This window comes from Psittacula echo, assembly GCF_963264785.1.
Source record: "Psittacula echo genome assembly, chromosome: 4".
Taxonomy (NCBI): Eukaryota; Metazoa; Chordata; class Aves; order Psittaciformes; family Psittacidae; genus Psittacula; species Psittacula echo.
Genome location: NC_137738.1, coordinates 66,353,153 through 66,369,838, shown reverse-complemented (window position 1 = coordinate 66,369,838; position 16,686 = coordinate 66,353,153). Strand labels below are relative to the sequence as shown.

The 16,686-nt window shown below is 38.4% G+C and overlaps 1 protein-coding gene across 1 annotated transcript in view; it reads left to right on the top strand.

The window, feature by feature from the left end:
* KLHL32 (kelch like family member 32) overlaps positions 1-16,686 on the top strand; it is a gene marked incomplete at both ends in the record, with an annotated part of 93,651 nt that overhangs the window by 23,009 nt on the left and 53,956 nt on the right. The window contains 2 exons of the mRNA XM_080616140.1: positions 356-463; positions 11,515-11,613. Of these exons, the coding sequence (XP_080472266.1) occupies positions 356-463; positions 11,515-11,613 (207 nt within the window). The remainder of the gene's footprint in view (positions 1-355; positions 464-11,514; positions 11,614-16,686) is intronic.

The window sequence follows — 16,686 nt, the reverse complement described above, 5'->3', positions numbered from 1 at the left end:
TCCAGTCATTTTTTATTGAATGACACCTTATTGTGTGACTGTTCCTATTGATTTCACCTGAATTACTTAGTTAAGAAGTATATACATGGACCAAAGGGATTTGTTTCAGGTTTTCCACAATAAGTTTTTGTATTTCTTTATTGTTTAAAGGACTCAGTTGCAAGATTGATTGCTATGGGGTTAGTATTCAAAACTTGTTATAGATCTCATTCTAACTTGCAAGTCTGTTGCTATTTAGAATTCTGTCTGAGGACAAATAAAGGTTAGTGGAGGTGGAAAAATCAATACTCCTCTTCCTGTATCCTGAATGGGCATTGGTTTTTAATGGTTAGTAACATTTCTTTTCTTTCCATAGGCAATGTTCAGTCTCTGCATGATTGAAAGTGAAGCTGATGAGGTGAATTTACACGGTGTCACAAGCCTTGGTTTAAAACAAGCCCTGGACTTTGCATATACTGGACAGGTATTGTGCAGCTTTTCAAATGAAGAGACACAAATTAAAGCAAACTGCAATAAAAGCTTAAGATGACCTTTACAGAAGTACTTGTATGCTGTTGAGTACAAAGTTTTTTGATTTAAGATATTACTTTTCATATACTGTTTGTTGGCTTGATTTCTTTGTTGTTATTTAGAGGGATTGTCTAATAAAAGACTGTTTATGTGCATTGTTGCCAGCTAGTGAACCATGTAAGACTTGTATATCCCTTTTATGGTGGCTGGGCTGTTCATAAAACCTTAATGTGAATTGATTCTGCATGCTAAATTACATGGACAGAAAGTAAAAATACCCTAGGTGGTTTTCTAAAATAAATATTTATAAAATCTACTGTGTTTGACAAATTATATAATTAAGGGGAAAAGTAGTCTTACTCTCTGGACAGATGTACTCTAAGAATCTTTGTAAGTGCTTATAGGTACTGCGCATGTTTATCGTAGCGTTTTTTATGATAGCAGGTTATGTATCATGTTACATCAGAAAATACAAAGTGATACTCCTCCTCCCTCTGATACCCCACCAAAAGAAACAAATGTATATATGATTTGCCATATCTCTGCACTGCATGCTTGGAAAAAGTTGCTGTGTGACTTCATCTCAGTTCATAGATAGTGAGTTCAGATCATTCAGCTGCTTTTGCTTTGGACTCTAAAATTCTAGATAACCAAACTATTTCTGGAAATATTGCTAAAACAATTGAATCCATTGATGTATATTTATTTATTATCTAATTTTGAAAAGGAAAGCTTAAATCTATATTATGTTACTCTGGAAGAGTTGCTGGATTGTACAGTTTTAAGGCATCTGCTTCCATACTGTGGATTGAGTATGTGGCCTTATCATTTTTCAAAGGGAATTAAACAGAAATAAGGGAAGACTTTTTTTTTTTTTTTTCCCTCCTATCTTAAAGGAGCTACTTTTTTTCACCAGCCCACACAGCAGTTATACTTTAGCATTGGCTTTACAGATTAGCACTTGAAATTTCAGTGTTTCTGCTGTTATGTAGATCACTTATTCAAAGATTCTTTGATCATAGAATCATAGAATCATAGAATAGTTAGGGTTGGAAAGGACCTTAAGATCATCTAGTTCCAACGCCCCTGCCATGGGCAGGGACACCTCACACTAAACCATGCCACCCAAGGCCTCATCCAACCTGGCCTTGAACACCGCCAAGGATGGAGCACTCACAGCCTCCCTGGGCAACCCATTCCAGTGCCTCACCACCCTCACAGGAAAGAATTTCTTCCTTATATCCAATTTAAACTTTCCCTGCTTAAGTTTGTACCCGTTACTCCGTATCCTGTCACTACAGTCCCTGATGAAGAGTCCATCCCCAGCATCCTTGTAGGCCCCCTTCAGATACTGGAAGGTTGCTATGAGGTCTCCACGCAGCCTTCTCTTCTCCAGGCTGAACAGCCCCAGCTTTCTCAGCCTACCTTCATACGGGAGGTGCTCCAGTCCCCTGATCATCCTCGTGGCCCTCCTCTGGACTTGTTCCAACAGTTCCATGTCCTTTTTATGTTGAGGACACCAGAACTGCACACAATACTCCAAGTGAGGTCTCACGAGAGCAGAGTAGAGGGGCAGGATCACCTCCTTCGACCTGCTGGTCACGCTCCTCTTGATGCAGCCCAGGATATGGTTGGCTTTCTGGGCTCTTTTCAGCGCACACTGCCGGCTCATGTTCATTTTCTCATCAGCCAACACCCCCAAGTCCTTCTCTGCAGGGCTGCTCTGAATCTCTTCTCTGCCCAACCTGTAGCCGTGCCTGGGATTGTTCCGACCCAGGTGTAGGACCTTGCACTTGGCATGGTTAAACTTCATAAGGTTGGCATCAGCCCACCTCACAAGCGTGTCGAGGTCCCTCTGGATGCCATCCCTTCCCTCCAGCGTATCAACTGAACCACACAGCTTGGTGTCATCGGCAAACTTGCTGAGGGCGCACTCAATCCCACTGTCCATGTCACCGAAAAAGATGTTGAACAAGACCGGTCCCAACACCAATCCCTGAGGGACGCCACTTGTTACTGGTCTCCAGCCAGACATCGAGCCATTGACCACAACTCTTTGTGTGTGGCCATCCAGCCAGTTCTTTATCCACTGAGTGGTCCACCCATCAAATTGATGTCTCTCCAATTTAGAGACAAGGATGTCGTGTGAGACAGTGTCAAAGGCTTTGCACAAGTCCAGGTAGATGACATCAAGTGCTCTGCCCCTGTCCATCAGTTTCGTAGCCCCATCATAGAAGGCCACCGCATTGGTCAGGCAGGATTTCCCCTTAGTGAAGCCATGCTGGCTGTCCCCAGCCACCTTGTTTTTCATGTGCCTTAGCATGCCTTCCAGGAGAATTTGCTCCAAGGTTTTGCCAGGCACTGACTTGAGAGTGACTGGTCTGTAATTCCCCAGGTCATCCATTTTTCTCCATGCTATATTACTGAATAGGCTGAAGATCTCAGTGTGTGAGTTGTCATTGATATGCTTTTTGTTTTTTCCACCTGAAAGGTTGATAGGTCAATTATTCTGAAGAGGGAATTCCTGTTGCTAAATGGAAGTATCTTTTGAGAAAATGGGTTGTAATTGATTTCTGTCTCACCCATCCTGTCTGCTGTGAATAGAGGTGTACTTCCCTATCATTCAGCCAAATTCAAAGTCTAATAAACCTGTGCAAAATACATTGAGAACCTTGAAAGGATGGATTTGGCTTTTATGTAAGCCAAGAATTCATCATGTTGCTTCCAGGACAGTATCCTCAGCTCACTAGTAAATAATATGTGCCTTTGATCCTTTAGAGACTTTGGAGTCTTTCATTTTCAGGTATAATCTACTTTGAATAAATGAGTGCGCTCCTTGGGTTAAATATAGATCTGCATGTATGTACAGTTGCTCATGTATGTAAGTGATTATAAAGGAAAGTTTGCGCTGTCCTGTCTATCAGATACACCAAGTGCTACTTCGAAGCACAGAGAAATGGGAAGGATTCTGTAGTACTTCTCTCATAAAGATGCTTTTGAAGCATATCTCAGTGATATGCAGGTCTGAGAATTCGCAGTGTCAAATTTTCCTTTGTCCTTAAAATTCTCTTCTGGCATTGGTTTTATATGTGTTGAGCATTGCTTACATACTGACTCAGGCTGACAGAATCTGGGTGAATGTTTCAAGGTAAGTGAGAGGGAGTAATCCACAAATGCTATTGATAAATAAGGGATTACTGCATGCTTACTTCAGAGTTCTGAAAACAGAGTTGCCTTTAGTTTGAGTCTGTGAACTCTTTCTGATGTAAGAACAGAAACTAAGTATTTCTTATTAACCCAAAACTCACTTATGGCAATTACAACCTGATATTACTCTGAAAATGTAGGTATCAAGACATGATCTGATGTGTTTATTTTTAACATGTTTGGCCAAAGCCTTCATCCCAAAAGTGGATTTTTTTTAGGTAATGCTATGGAACTGACAACAGTTTAGTGCCAGTCCTAAGGTATTGTCCTGGTTTCAGCTCTAACAGTTATTTTTTCCTCCATCCTAGTGTCTGGTGCAGTGCTGTGTTTTGGCTTTAGTCTAAGAACAATGCTGATAGCACACCAATGTTTTAGTTGTTGCTAAGTAATGTTTACTCCAATCAAGGACTTTCTGACTCTCATGTTCTGCCAGTGAGGAGGGGAAGCTGAGAGGAAGCAGAGATAGATCACCTGACCCAAAGTAGCCAAAGGGATATTCCACAACACAGATATCATGCCCAGTATATAAACTGGGGCAAGTCACCCGGAAGGACAGATTGCTGCTTAGATTGGCTTGGGTATCGGTTGGCAGGTGGTGAGCAATTGTATTGTGTATCACTTGTGTTTATTGTTTGGTGTTTTTTTTTTTTCCCCTTATCCTTTTAGTTTATTATTCTCTCCCCTTGTTATTTCTCTTATCATCATCATCATTAGTAGCAGTAGTAGTATTATATTGTACTTTACTTATTGAACTGTTCTTATCTGAACCCATGGGGTTTACATTCTTTCGATTCTTCTCCCCATCCTGTCTGGAGCAGGAAGGGGAAGAAGACTGGAGTGAGTTGAATGGCTTTGTGGTGCTGAGTTACCAGCTGGGTTTAAAATACAATGGGTATCCATGTCTAACAAGATAAATATTCAGTTTGAACTTTCTTCCCTTTATTTCTTTAATACTTTGCTAAATTTGCATCCAGTTTGAAGTGTAGTAGCTCAAATATAACTTTCTATGTAAAATAATCTATTGGAGACATCTGGTGGAAATACTTCATATTGCATGATGGCAATTTTGGATGCCTGCAGTTTTTGAGTAATTAAAGTGAAGAAATGTAATTTTTAGTATGACATTGCAATCTGAAATGAGACGGCCATCCTTGCTGGTGTTTTTTTTTGTTTGTTTGGTTTTGTTTGTTTATTTGTTTTGTTTTGTTTTTTTCTTTTCCTTTGAAATATGCCTGAGAACTGAAAATACAAACTTCATCTTCCTGTCTGCTTATGCAGACAGTGCCTTACCATAATTGCTGCTGGAAATATTTTGCTTTTAAGGGAAAATTGATTGTCCAACAGAGGAAAATATTGTTGTAAAGCTCAAGTTAAATATAATTAATATCATAATTTCAACTGAATTGAGCCAGTACTATGGTCCCTAATCATCACAAAGAATGAAATGTCGGCATGGAAATAAATACTAAGTAACAGAAGGAATAGCAGCAGAATTCAGTTTTGTTCTATGTGTGTAGGCTCTCGGTAATACTCTAATAATGAAATCTTTAGCAAAAAATATCATAAATACATTCCCTCTTGGCTATAGACATTTTACCACATAATCCTCATATTTGATATTCTGAGATGCAGCTCTTTTCCTGTCATAGTTGACTCTTTACCTGTTGTAGTTGGCATATCCTTTCTTTATAAAAGGGCTTTAAGGTCGTTCTCTTTACAACTGGCAGCAGTAACACCAGACCAGAGTCTCAGTGACAAGATTGCTCACCCTTCCTTCTCACAGGGGCATTCTGCAGGTGTCAGATATGTATTGGAAGGGAGATGGATGAAGTACAGTCAATACAGAACTATATATTTTACCTTATTAATATAGAGAAACAGTTCTTGGTGAAAAGTTTAGACCTCACAATTCCTTCTGTCAAAATAAGTCTTAACCACTGGCTTAGAGTGTTGTGGACACTGTTAACTGCTTTTTTTGACTTTTTTTGAGGGCTTTTAGCTTTTCTGTTTCCAAGAAAGAAAATCTAATTTGGATGAATGGGATAGGCCCTAAGTGGGCCAGTGTAGTTGGGTGGCAAGTCGCTCATCATTGTAAGAAAAGGTGCTTTTGATCAAAAGGAAACCTTTAGGCGTCTGAAAAGTTTCAGTGCTGAAAACAGGCTTTTATAAACTGGAAGTGTTGGGGGACTAAGTAGTTCGAACTGAAATTTTGAGCCTTCTGAGTTTAGATGAGGCTTTTGAATTCCTCCTCAAATTTAGGTCCATCAAAAAACTACATAATTTATGCTGATCTCATATGCATATGCAAAATCTAAGTGCTAACCATCGTTGAAATCAGCTGACAGGCACTGCGTCATAGTTTCAAGAAAGAATTGTGCAAGAACACTGGATTTAATTTGCAGTAGATGATAATGATCCTAATTCAACAAAAATACAAATACACAGTTGGAGTCCTGTGTATACTGGAATGTTTCGCGGACTTGAACTTTTCTTCTTTGTAATTATATATTCTATCATATGTCTTTGTAGTAATAGAAATATTTTGCATTTAGCTAGAATTTTACTTGAGGACCTCAAAATGCATTACAAAAGCAAGTAATTGCTTTTGTTTGTTATATCATAGACAGGAAATTGTTTTGGGAAAAATAACTTTCTAAGAGAAACACAGCAACCCAACAGCTTTATTAGGGCTTAAGACCAAGTTCTGACCAAGTCCTGGCTGGTCTCTCTTTTTCTAAACCATAATATTGTGTTTCTTTATTAATAGAAATTAAGTTGTTTTCTTAAAGTTATAACATTATTCAGAATTATCAAAGCTGAAAAGAAAGAATCAGAGAGGCAGCCTCCCCAGGGAAGTGGTCATGGCACTAAGCCTATTAGTTCAGGGAGTATCTGGACAGTGCTCTTAGCTGTATGGTTTAGTTTTAGGTAGTCCTGCAAGGAGCACTGAGTTGGACTATGATTCCTAAGGGTGCTTTTGAACTCAAGATATTCTATGATTTATATGCTGTGCATTTAATACAGATTTTCATTTAGTTTTCTGGAAAAATATTATGACGTATCAGAGAAATACTTTTCAGGATTCCTTCTGGTATTAACTAATGAGACATCTGGATTTTGTAACAAGTGCTATCAAACATTATAAGTCAGGGCTTTGGGCAGTTGCCTGCAGCAGACTAGAACATTCTTCCCCTGCTCACACTTTTCTGAAGCAACACTTCTCAATGTGCAAGGAACTCAGGATTCCACTGAAGCCGAATAAACAGGGAGACGGGCAGAAGTGCTCTGATTGCCAGTGAAATGCAGTTTAAACTACTCTAAAAGAAAAGTTAAGTTTTTTTTGATTGCTCTGAAGCACACAGAATGGTCTCCAGCAGGGAAAAACAAGTGGTACTTTTCTTAAATGCCTGTCTCATTGGAAATGCTGATCACCGCAAGTGGAATCGGGAAGAAATTTTCTTTTGCATCAGACTGGCAGGAATTTTAGAATTTTTTTTTTAATTTTTATTCTTTCTGTGTTAAATTCCATAGGGTTTACTTTCTAGAACTTCCTGACATGACATTACGTATTTCCCTACTGTCATAGCATAATGCGAGTTTACTTATAATATGAATCGTGCCACCACCTCACTTATTCCATGGCCCCACAAACAGCTGAGAAGGAAAGAGAGGTGTTTAAATGAATAGCTGTAATGAAGGTGATAGAAGTACCTCCTCCATCACTCCATCTTTGAGCACACAGTTTATCCTCCTTGGGCCTACAGTAGCTTTAGCTTAGTGTCTTTAAAAGTGTCTGGATGAAATATAGTGCCCTGCAATTTTACAGGGAATAGATTAAATCATCTAATTGTTTTTTCTAGATAGAAAACTCATGAAACTTCATAGAGGTGATAGTTAATCTGGACTTTACCTTTTCCCTCAGGCTGTAAGTTTCTTTGTTGGGAGGGACAGCCACATAAGTTTCACTCTTTTTTGTCCATTACTGCCCTCTTTGCAATGACCTTACAATTTTTCTGTTGGCCCATACTGGTTTGTTGGCTGTAGGAGGACGAGAGGCATTAAAAATCTCAGTCTGGGCAGTGTGAAGGTGAGGCATGAGTAGTTGTCCTTGAGGAAGGATAGTGGCACATACACTGTTCCTGGCCCAAGAGGTCATAGCTACTAGTTCCTCTGTTTTTCCAGGAAGTCTCCCAAAGAAAACTGATTGGAGAGGCAAGACATGTGATCCCAGTTAATCTTTTCCATGCTTACCCAGACCCCAAAGATGTATTGGGTTAGAGGGGATGCAGGGGGAGTTGGGAAAGGAAGGGAGAAATCTTGGGGGAAGGAGGAATGGGTTCCAGTTTTAGAACTGCTGACTGTAGGGTAGATGTACAGGGGAGAGTTTTCAGGGCCATGTGTATCTGTGACCTTTGACCGTGGGGCACATTATACAATTCCCATTTTTGCCTCAGAATTGTGATTCAGAAACTCAGGTTTAATTTATGAAAGTTTCTAGTTCTTGCATTTATCGTGCAGCTTTCCTCAATATATCAAAGAAGCATAAATGATGCATTTCCAGATAAATTTAAATAATACGTTTAAGAACTGTGAATGTAAGAAATTGTTTAATCTGACTTTCTGGCTCTTGTGAACTCAGCATTCTGTTGCAAAGAAACACCAAATTAAGGCATTTTTGCATCCTTTCTATCCCTTAGTCTACGGATTTGACCACAAGAGGGAGTGAAGTGGATTTAGCGCATGCTATCTGAAGGGGTTTTGGGAAGATGGGGGGGTAGAATGGCTGCCTTGAAGAACAGAATTCCTGTTTGAAAACACAGTTATTGTGAGGGAGGATAAAAATAGCTTGACAAAGGAAATCAGTTGGGAAACAAACAGCTTATCAGACCTGGTGGCTTGGGAAAGTAAGTTACTCAGACTAACTGCAAGACCTGCCCATTGCATGCAGGGAGGTGTTAAGCTGATTTTCTTGGTAGCATTCATGAGTCAGAGAAAAGCTGAGAGCATAATGAAAATTAACCCTCAGAAATAAGGGTTGAATAGAGGACTGATTGTAACATGCAGCCAGGTGCAATACCTGAATTGCGACTAATTGGTTTTAATATAAATCTAGCAGAGAAACTGGTCTGAAGAGTGCATGTGTCATACAAAGCACATCCTTCACTGGTGAAGACTGCAAAGTTTGTCTGAAGTTGATGGTTTCATATTATTATTTCTGCCCTTATAATTATGCCTTGTAACCTTTGGGTCAAGGATGGAGTAGGGAAAATTATTAAGCTTCTCTCTCTAGTTTACACATTAACAATTTGTGATGAATTTTTAAAGTACAAATCCAAAGTACATCTTGCTTTCCCTCTTCTTAATTTTCTGTAAGTATCATACTGAAGACCTCAGAGCTATTTCTTCGAGGGTTAGACAAACAGGAGAGTCAGTCACTGTGTGTACTTGTGTGAATATGGTGGTATTTATGTGCGTTTACTGTTAAAATTCAGCTGGTTGGCCTATGTAGCATATAAACAGCTATGCTGGTAATTAATAAATATCAAGTAATTGATTAATGTATGGGAAGTAAGAGCTCTGGAATAATTGTTAATTACTCCAGTTTCGATAGAAAAGAGGCTTGCAGTATTTTCTTCCATCTTTACTTATTTTTCTTTTTCTTGGGGGTTTCCCCAGCATGCGGTTTGCTGATGGTGAACTAATTCATAAACATAAATGAATTAGTATTTTTGCATGTATCAAAATGAGTATTGAATAAATACTCCGCTCCATTTAAGGGAAAGTCTTAGGAAGAGACAAAGTAGACTTTTCTCAGTTATCTTGGGAAAGACAAAGGTGGGTATGTTATCTAAGCAGAAAAAATATTGCCTGGGCATAGGAAAGCTGTAAGAAATGGAAAAACATCTAAGAAACATCTGTCACCTTGAAATGAACTTCTTTTGCTGTCTTTGTGCAAATCAAATACACCTCTAGTTAGTAACCAGTCACCCTCCTTGTCTCTTGTCCTACTTCTCATCTCATAATGTTACTGGTATTATTTGTAAATGGATTTGTGTAGCTTTAAAATACATTAATATTATCACAGTTAAATATAGTTTGTCTGTCCCTTCAAGGTAGTAATCTGCTTAGGGTTCTGGTTCTCTTCATGTTGTGTCTTTGACAATGCTAAGCTGGTGGCCGGCAGTTAGTAAGTAATATGACATCGAATGACAACTTCCTTAGTGTAAATGATATCTGAATAACAAATGCTGCAAGGTCTAAAGCAGCTTGTTTCATCAGTCTGACCTTGAATTCTCACTTGAAAATATTTGACAGTGCTGCTCTTTTTTTCAGTATACCTCTTGGAGATATTTTTGTAATTGAAATCCTTTCTAGCTTTCTATTTGAGCTGCCACTCATCATGCGTAGCAACCTCATTAGCACCAGCCAAAAACTCAAATTGTGCTGGCCCTGGTTCTCAGTTACATTAAGATCCTTACATGTCTTTCTGACTAGATAAAGAACTTTTATACAGTATGTAAATTACATATATGTTCACTTAAAACCTAGTATGACTATATATAGTGATTTACACAAGCTTTACACATGTCATATACTGACAGGACTCAATGTAAGTGAGTTCTTGATGTAAAAAAGAATCAATCCTTTCTTGCTTGTTTCTAATACGTACATTATGTTAAAGATACTTTGTGGTTTTGCTTGAGGAAATGAGTACTTGTGTTGTTTTTTTATTTTAATTTCTCTCAAAAACAGTCTAATTGCAAACAATGCAGTGTCTTCCTTTTTGTTTACCATCCTCCCTATGCCACTGCATTTAAGACATATAAATGATACATGAGATTAAACCAAATTGTGTGGGCAGAAGAGAAAGGAGCTGAAAAAAAAAAGCTTTACTGTGGAGCAGTGAGAGACTGACCTCATGTGGTGTGAAACCAATGTTGCCAGGCAAAGTACAACAAGGATAAAACTGAATAAACTGAGTGTCTTTGAAAAATTAATTTTTCTCATGCATTTCTGGTTTTTTGATGTTGCACCACTTCTATTTAAATATAATATTAGTTTGGATAGTTTGTAATGTGATTGCTGATAAGAAGTTGACTTTTGTGTCCTGAAAGGGATGCTCTAACAAGCTGACCTTGAGACAGCAGACCAGGCGCTGAGGCCCAATTATCCTGGCTGCTGCCTGTGCGTGATTTTAATTGAAATGAGTAGGAGTTTCATGCGAGCAAGTGACAGAATAATCGGTCTTGGTTTCGAACCCCTTTCTGGCACTTCCCCAGTAGTATGCTTGCTCTGTGCTATCACAACCTTGCTCTGTAAAATGAACACAGTGGTTAGGAAAATTAGGAAGTGGCACCATGCAGAATGGGAAGGGTGTTCCTAGTCTAAATATATTTTTACAAGCATGAATAATATTAATAGTGGAAGCTTCTGAGTCAATTCTGTTGACCTGATTCATCAGTATACATGGAAGCATCCAGGTATATGGATAACAAAAGGAGGTTGTGTTATTTTGAAAATTCTCCTTTATAAATAAATAACAGGCATTTACTTTTAAAAAATGTAGCTGTTAATGTGGTTTATGGACTCTAACGGGACCATCTGCTTAAAAATCCTTTGGGTAATTCAGGTGAATTTTGCAGGGTGGGAACTCCATCACCATCCTGCAAAGACTTCTCCATGTGCTTAATGGTATTCTTTCTCTTCTTTTATGTTAACTTAAATGTCAGAAATAACAAAGGCCTGTTACACATACTCTGAGTTCTACATGCCAACCTCCCATTTTCTTCTTTACAGATCCTCTTGGAACCAGGGGTGATACAGGATGTCCTAGCAGCTGGGAGTCATTTGCAGCTGCTGGAGCTTCTCAGTTTGTGCTCTCACTATCTCATTCAGGTAAGGCTTCTTTGCCCTATTATCAGCCATTTCTGTTTAGTAAACATTTGTTTCAAGTTTAATCTCTGTAGGAGAGTATTAGTGCCATACCTGGTGTAACCTAAATGGCAGTAAATGGATTTCAGGAGACATGAATTTTGAATGTAATTTGATGATCAGTTTTTGGTAGATGCTTTCTCTTCCCATCCATTTTGTCCATTTGAGTTCTGAAAACAAGGATGGTCCACTGATCATGCACATGGGAGTTCGATTCTCTCCTTTACCAGAGAATTTACTTTCTTCTGCCTCAGTTTACCAAATGTTTAATGTTTCACTACAGCAATCATGTATGTTCACAACAGAATATTGATGCATGTTCCAGGGCACTACCTATCAGAGAAGGGGTAGGCCTTATTACAATGGCACCTTATGCTTAAATACTGCCCCCCCCCCCCCAATTCTGATAATATTATCAACATTAGGGCTGTCATTATGAAGCACAAAATCTGGCTCCAGCGAACTAATTTTTTGCACTTGGCTTGTATAGAGATGGCTCATGATGGTAGCAACAGCATAGCTTTGAGGTGTATCTATGAAAATCCTTATTTTTAAAAAAGGCAATAGAAATTCTATAAAACTGTTTCCTTTCCATTGTAATTTTTCAGTATCGTTTCTGAAATAAGGTGCATTTGGCTGTATCTTTGCAACAGCTGGGCATGGAAGCGCATGTCAGCACAATCCTCTCTGTATGCACTTGCCTTCCAACAACATAACCGCCTTTGAACAGTCTGAGTGTGTTTGGCAGCACACTGAACTACTGAGTACCCTAGGCATGCAGGATCTCATGTTAAAAGCTCCAGGATGTACTTGAAGGCTCTGTGTCTTAGGGAGAAAGAATCTGTTCTTTGAGTGTCAGCCTTAGGGAAGCCTTCAAAATGCATGTTCAGTATGGTGGTATTAATGTGTGCATTATAAATTGATTAAACAGTTAAAGGAGCTGGCAATTTGTTTCAGTTTGTTTTCAAGAATGCATGAAGGGATTTAATTTTTCTGAGAAAATAGACATGGAATATGAGATGCCAAAAAAGTCACAAAACCATTTGGCCAGTTGTCAGGCAGGTGTGGGAAGAGGAGAGAAAGAAGATGCAATGAGAAAGAAGATGCAATGAGAAAGAAGATGCAATGAGAAAGAAGATGCAATGAGAAAGAAGATGCAATGAGAAAGAAGATGCAATGAGAAAGAAGATGCAATGAGAAAGAAGATGCAAGCCTAACACTGATAGTCATACAGTGTATTTAGTGCCCCCCTAAATAGTCAGTGTGAGCATGTCTCTGCTGCTTACATGCAATGTCTTTGTCAGAAATTAAACCAAAGAGACCATTGCAGCAAAGAAGCTAGGAGAAGTGTTAAAGAGTAGGGAAGAATCTGAGTATTGTAGTGCTGGTGAGGTAGGGACATGAGAGGGTTCTAGGAAAGGACCAGGTATATGCCCACCTTAAGTTGTTCTGCTATCTTCTGCCATGACCTATGCTGAGTAACCTCTGGTATTTGCAGATTTTCCTTTAGCACCACCTTAATACTTCTAATCCTGAAATCACTGCAGTGGAAATACAGACAACTGTAGAATTAGCAGTGCTTTGGATCTTGCCCATGATGTGCAAGCCATAGTCAAGTATTTAGGAACAGACTACTAATTAATTTAAAACAAAACCAACCAAACAACCAAACAAAAACAAACCAACCAACCCTGAAAACAAAGCCCCCAAAACCTGCAATCAAATCAAAACAAAAAGTCAACCACAAAACCATACCACATCCCCCCTTCTCCCCCAGAAAACCCCAACAAAAACAGGGTGAGCAATCATTGCTGCCAAATGGACAGTAAAAATTCTCTGGAAGTGACAGTCAACATGATTACTCAAATAATGTGCAAGAGCTCTGTTGTACTCCAAAGTAGCCTGCCAAGATAGGGTAACTGGAGCTATGCTGGTATAAGAGTGAAGTGAGACCGAGTGTCCAGATTTACGGTGATGGAGGTAGGGAATGAGAAGGAGAGTATGTATTGGGAGACAGAGCAGTGGTAGTTTTGTAGAGTATTTTTGAATCAGGGTCTTTTTGTAAGGTATCAAATCTGCATGGACATCTGTGAGATAACTGCAACTTACATCATATCAGTCTCTAGACTGCATTTTACTCTTTTTGCAGTATTTTTAATTTTTTAATATAATACCAGATTCATCACAACAAGGCATATCTGAAGGCAGATTTGCAGTCTAAGTAGATCACAGTAAGAATTAATGTCTTGTTCTGCAAAGCTGCAGTCCATGCAATTCAACCCTGAATAGTTGTGTAAGCTTTTTTAGCAGAGGTCAACAAGGTACCATACATAAAGACAGTGATATCTTTCAGGGTTCAAATTAATTAGATGAAATATCTGTTCATTTTCTACATCCTATTGGTTAATTAAAAAAGTGTTTATAGCTTTACTTTAGTACTATCTAAAAAGAATATCAAAGTAGCTAAAGAAGGCTTCCCTTGAAGTCACTTAATGCTTCCTGCAGTTGGTAACTGGAATGTCTTGTCAGCCCACATGCTATGATAAAGATGCTAGTAAGAGAATAATGTTTGCCCTTTCTCTTCTTTCTGATGAATCTGAGTGCTGCAGAGTTCTTCATTTACTGTACTAGTTCATTTCTTTCTTGCAGTTTTGAGTTGTTCAGGTATCAGTATCTGGAATCTAGCTGTTATTTATTATTGTTGCATAATGATGACACAATTTTAAATGTGTTAGGATTGTTTAGGACCAGGCTTTTCCCATAAAATAGTGCTGCTCGTATTGTTAGAGCTTGTTCCAGCTCTTCTCTTTCACTAGATGTTCCAGCTTGTCAGTTTCTTGCAGCTCAAGACAGTTTCATCTTTTCTTGCTACTTTTATTTGGGGCCTGTAATTATTCTATAGATTTCAGTAAGACTTTTTTTTTTTTTGCTGCAAATGCAGTTGGTACAGCTCATACGCATATCAATTTGAAGACATATTTGTAGTCTGTGAGGTTCCAAAGTAGATTGCACTGATCTAATCCATTGAAGATGGTGGTTGAAGTGTCTAATTGTTGAAGGTGATTTGCAGTGCACTGGAGCAGATTCATTTCCAGCCAATGCTGCCTTTCATATTCACTGATCTTTAAGGGCTTTCATCTCAGTTGTCTCAGAAAGAACAAGTTGTTATTTTGACTGTAAGACAGGTTCTATTCCTTATAGACCAACCAGCTTAGAGCACTCAATAAAATGTCAGTAACAAATAATTTGCATCACTATTTTTATTTTTATGAAGAGTTTTTGATCAAAGTAAAGACAGAAAAAAAGAGAAGGAATATTCTTTCTTCCCACCCCAATTAAGTAATATTGATTTCTAAGATGTTTATGATAGCAGGATGCAATGGAGGTTTCTGACAACACTGCTAATTTATTAAATGCATTTTATCATCTATAAACTTCAGATTATTAAATGTTCTGTAGCATCTGATGTTGATTCCATTTTCTCACTGGAAAACTCCTCATTTTGGCTTGAAAATTTACTGGTTTTTATTTTAAAACAATTGTAGATCATATTTTCTCTACTTGCCAACACGAGAAATGCCCAAGCATTCCTTACTTTAGGTCTAAATTCCAGCTTTGTGTTTTGCAGACTTCCTTCCTTGCTTCAGCAGTGTCGTATCTTGAATTATGCTTACTCTCCAGCCTCTGCTGTTTGGGGAGAGCTTGCTTTTAGCTTCATTTGTAGAGGGGAACTTTTTTTGAAGCATGCTGATGTATTTTGCTTGAGATGCATACGTATTCATGACTCTCTCTGATCATGTCATCTGCATAACTCTCAGGTACTTTAAACATTGAAATAAGGCTTGAAATCTCATACATCTGTCTCAACCTAAACAAACAGTAAGACAGTGTGATTGTTCTTAGCTGCATTGCTGCTACATAGGTGTGGAAAAGTTAAGCTGAAGACTTGAGTTTTATGTGTCTTGAATTGCACTAAGGTCTGTGATTGCGCACAGCATTTGCCTGCAGAGTGCAGATCCAATTCTCTAAAACTCTTTTTTTCTTAGTTCCTCTTCCAGCTCAGACTGTTTGTCAGTTTTGGCTGAGGTTTTTCAAAGGAGGCTAATGCAGACAGCTGCAGCCAACAGGTAGATTTTGAAATATAATTGGAACAGGTTATCAGAATGTCTTGTTTCCTTTTTGAAAGAAGTTTTAGCCTTTAGAGTTCCAGTAGACTGTAACTGTCCTACTATTTGGACATTGAAAGGGCAGGGGAAAGCTAGTTGAAGATGTTGAATGTGATGGAGATCCAAGAATGGGCTTAAATTGAGGTAGTTTGGATGTTGATTATTGTTGATTGTTGATGACCTATTTTGCGCTTAATGTTTTTCTGAAGGGTACATGACAACTTTATTCTTATGCAAGAGAAGAAATGTGTTAAAAGATTTATTCAGAACATAGAAATATTTGTTTCATAAATATGTCTGAGTTATATAACTGACTGTAGACGTAAGAAGTTTTGTCTATTTCCTCAGCTGTTTTTGTATTCAGTATCAAAGAGAGACACAAACTGCAAATTATTTCAACAGTCAGAGTCTTAATAAGGAGGGAAGGCTATTGAGAATATGTGTTTTCAATGGAATTACCTTCTAGTGATCAACATCAACTCAATATTGTGTGAGTGTGGCTTTAATAATCAGATTTTAAAACCAAAGGCTGATTTTCACTGGCATTCAGGGATCTGGGACTAAGAATGTACATGTTTGAAATCTTAAAGCTAGGTGATTTTTCCGTGTTCTCTAAAATCCAGTATTATTGTTTTCAGTGGAGTTCTGTATACAACCTGAGTTACGTTCAAGGTAATAGGGTGACTGGTGTGAGCTGAGGGGTTTAAAGCTGCAGAACTGGCCAAAGCAATGCACTCGTTTCTAAGAGGCAGGACATTGCAGGATTGTTAGCATTTACCCCTATAACTTTCTGCTGATAAGTCAGGCACAATTTGTGAAAAACAAATTAAATTCACATGTTGGACAGTGTCTGGGATATAATTTATATTAA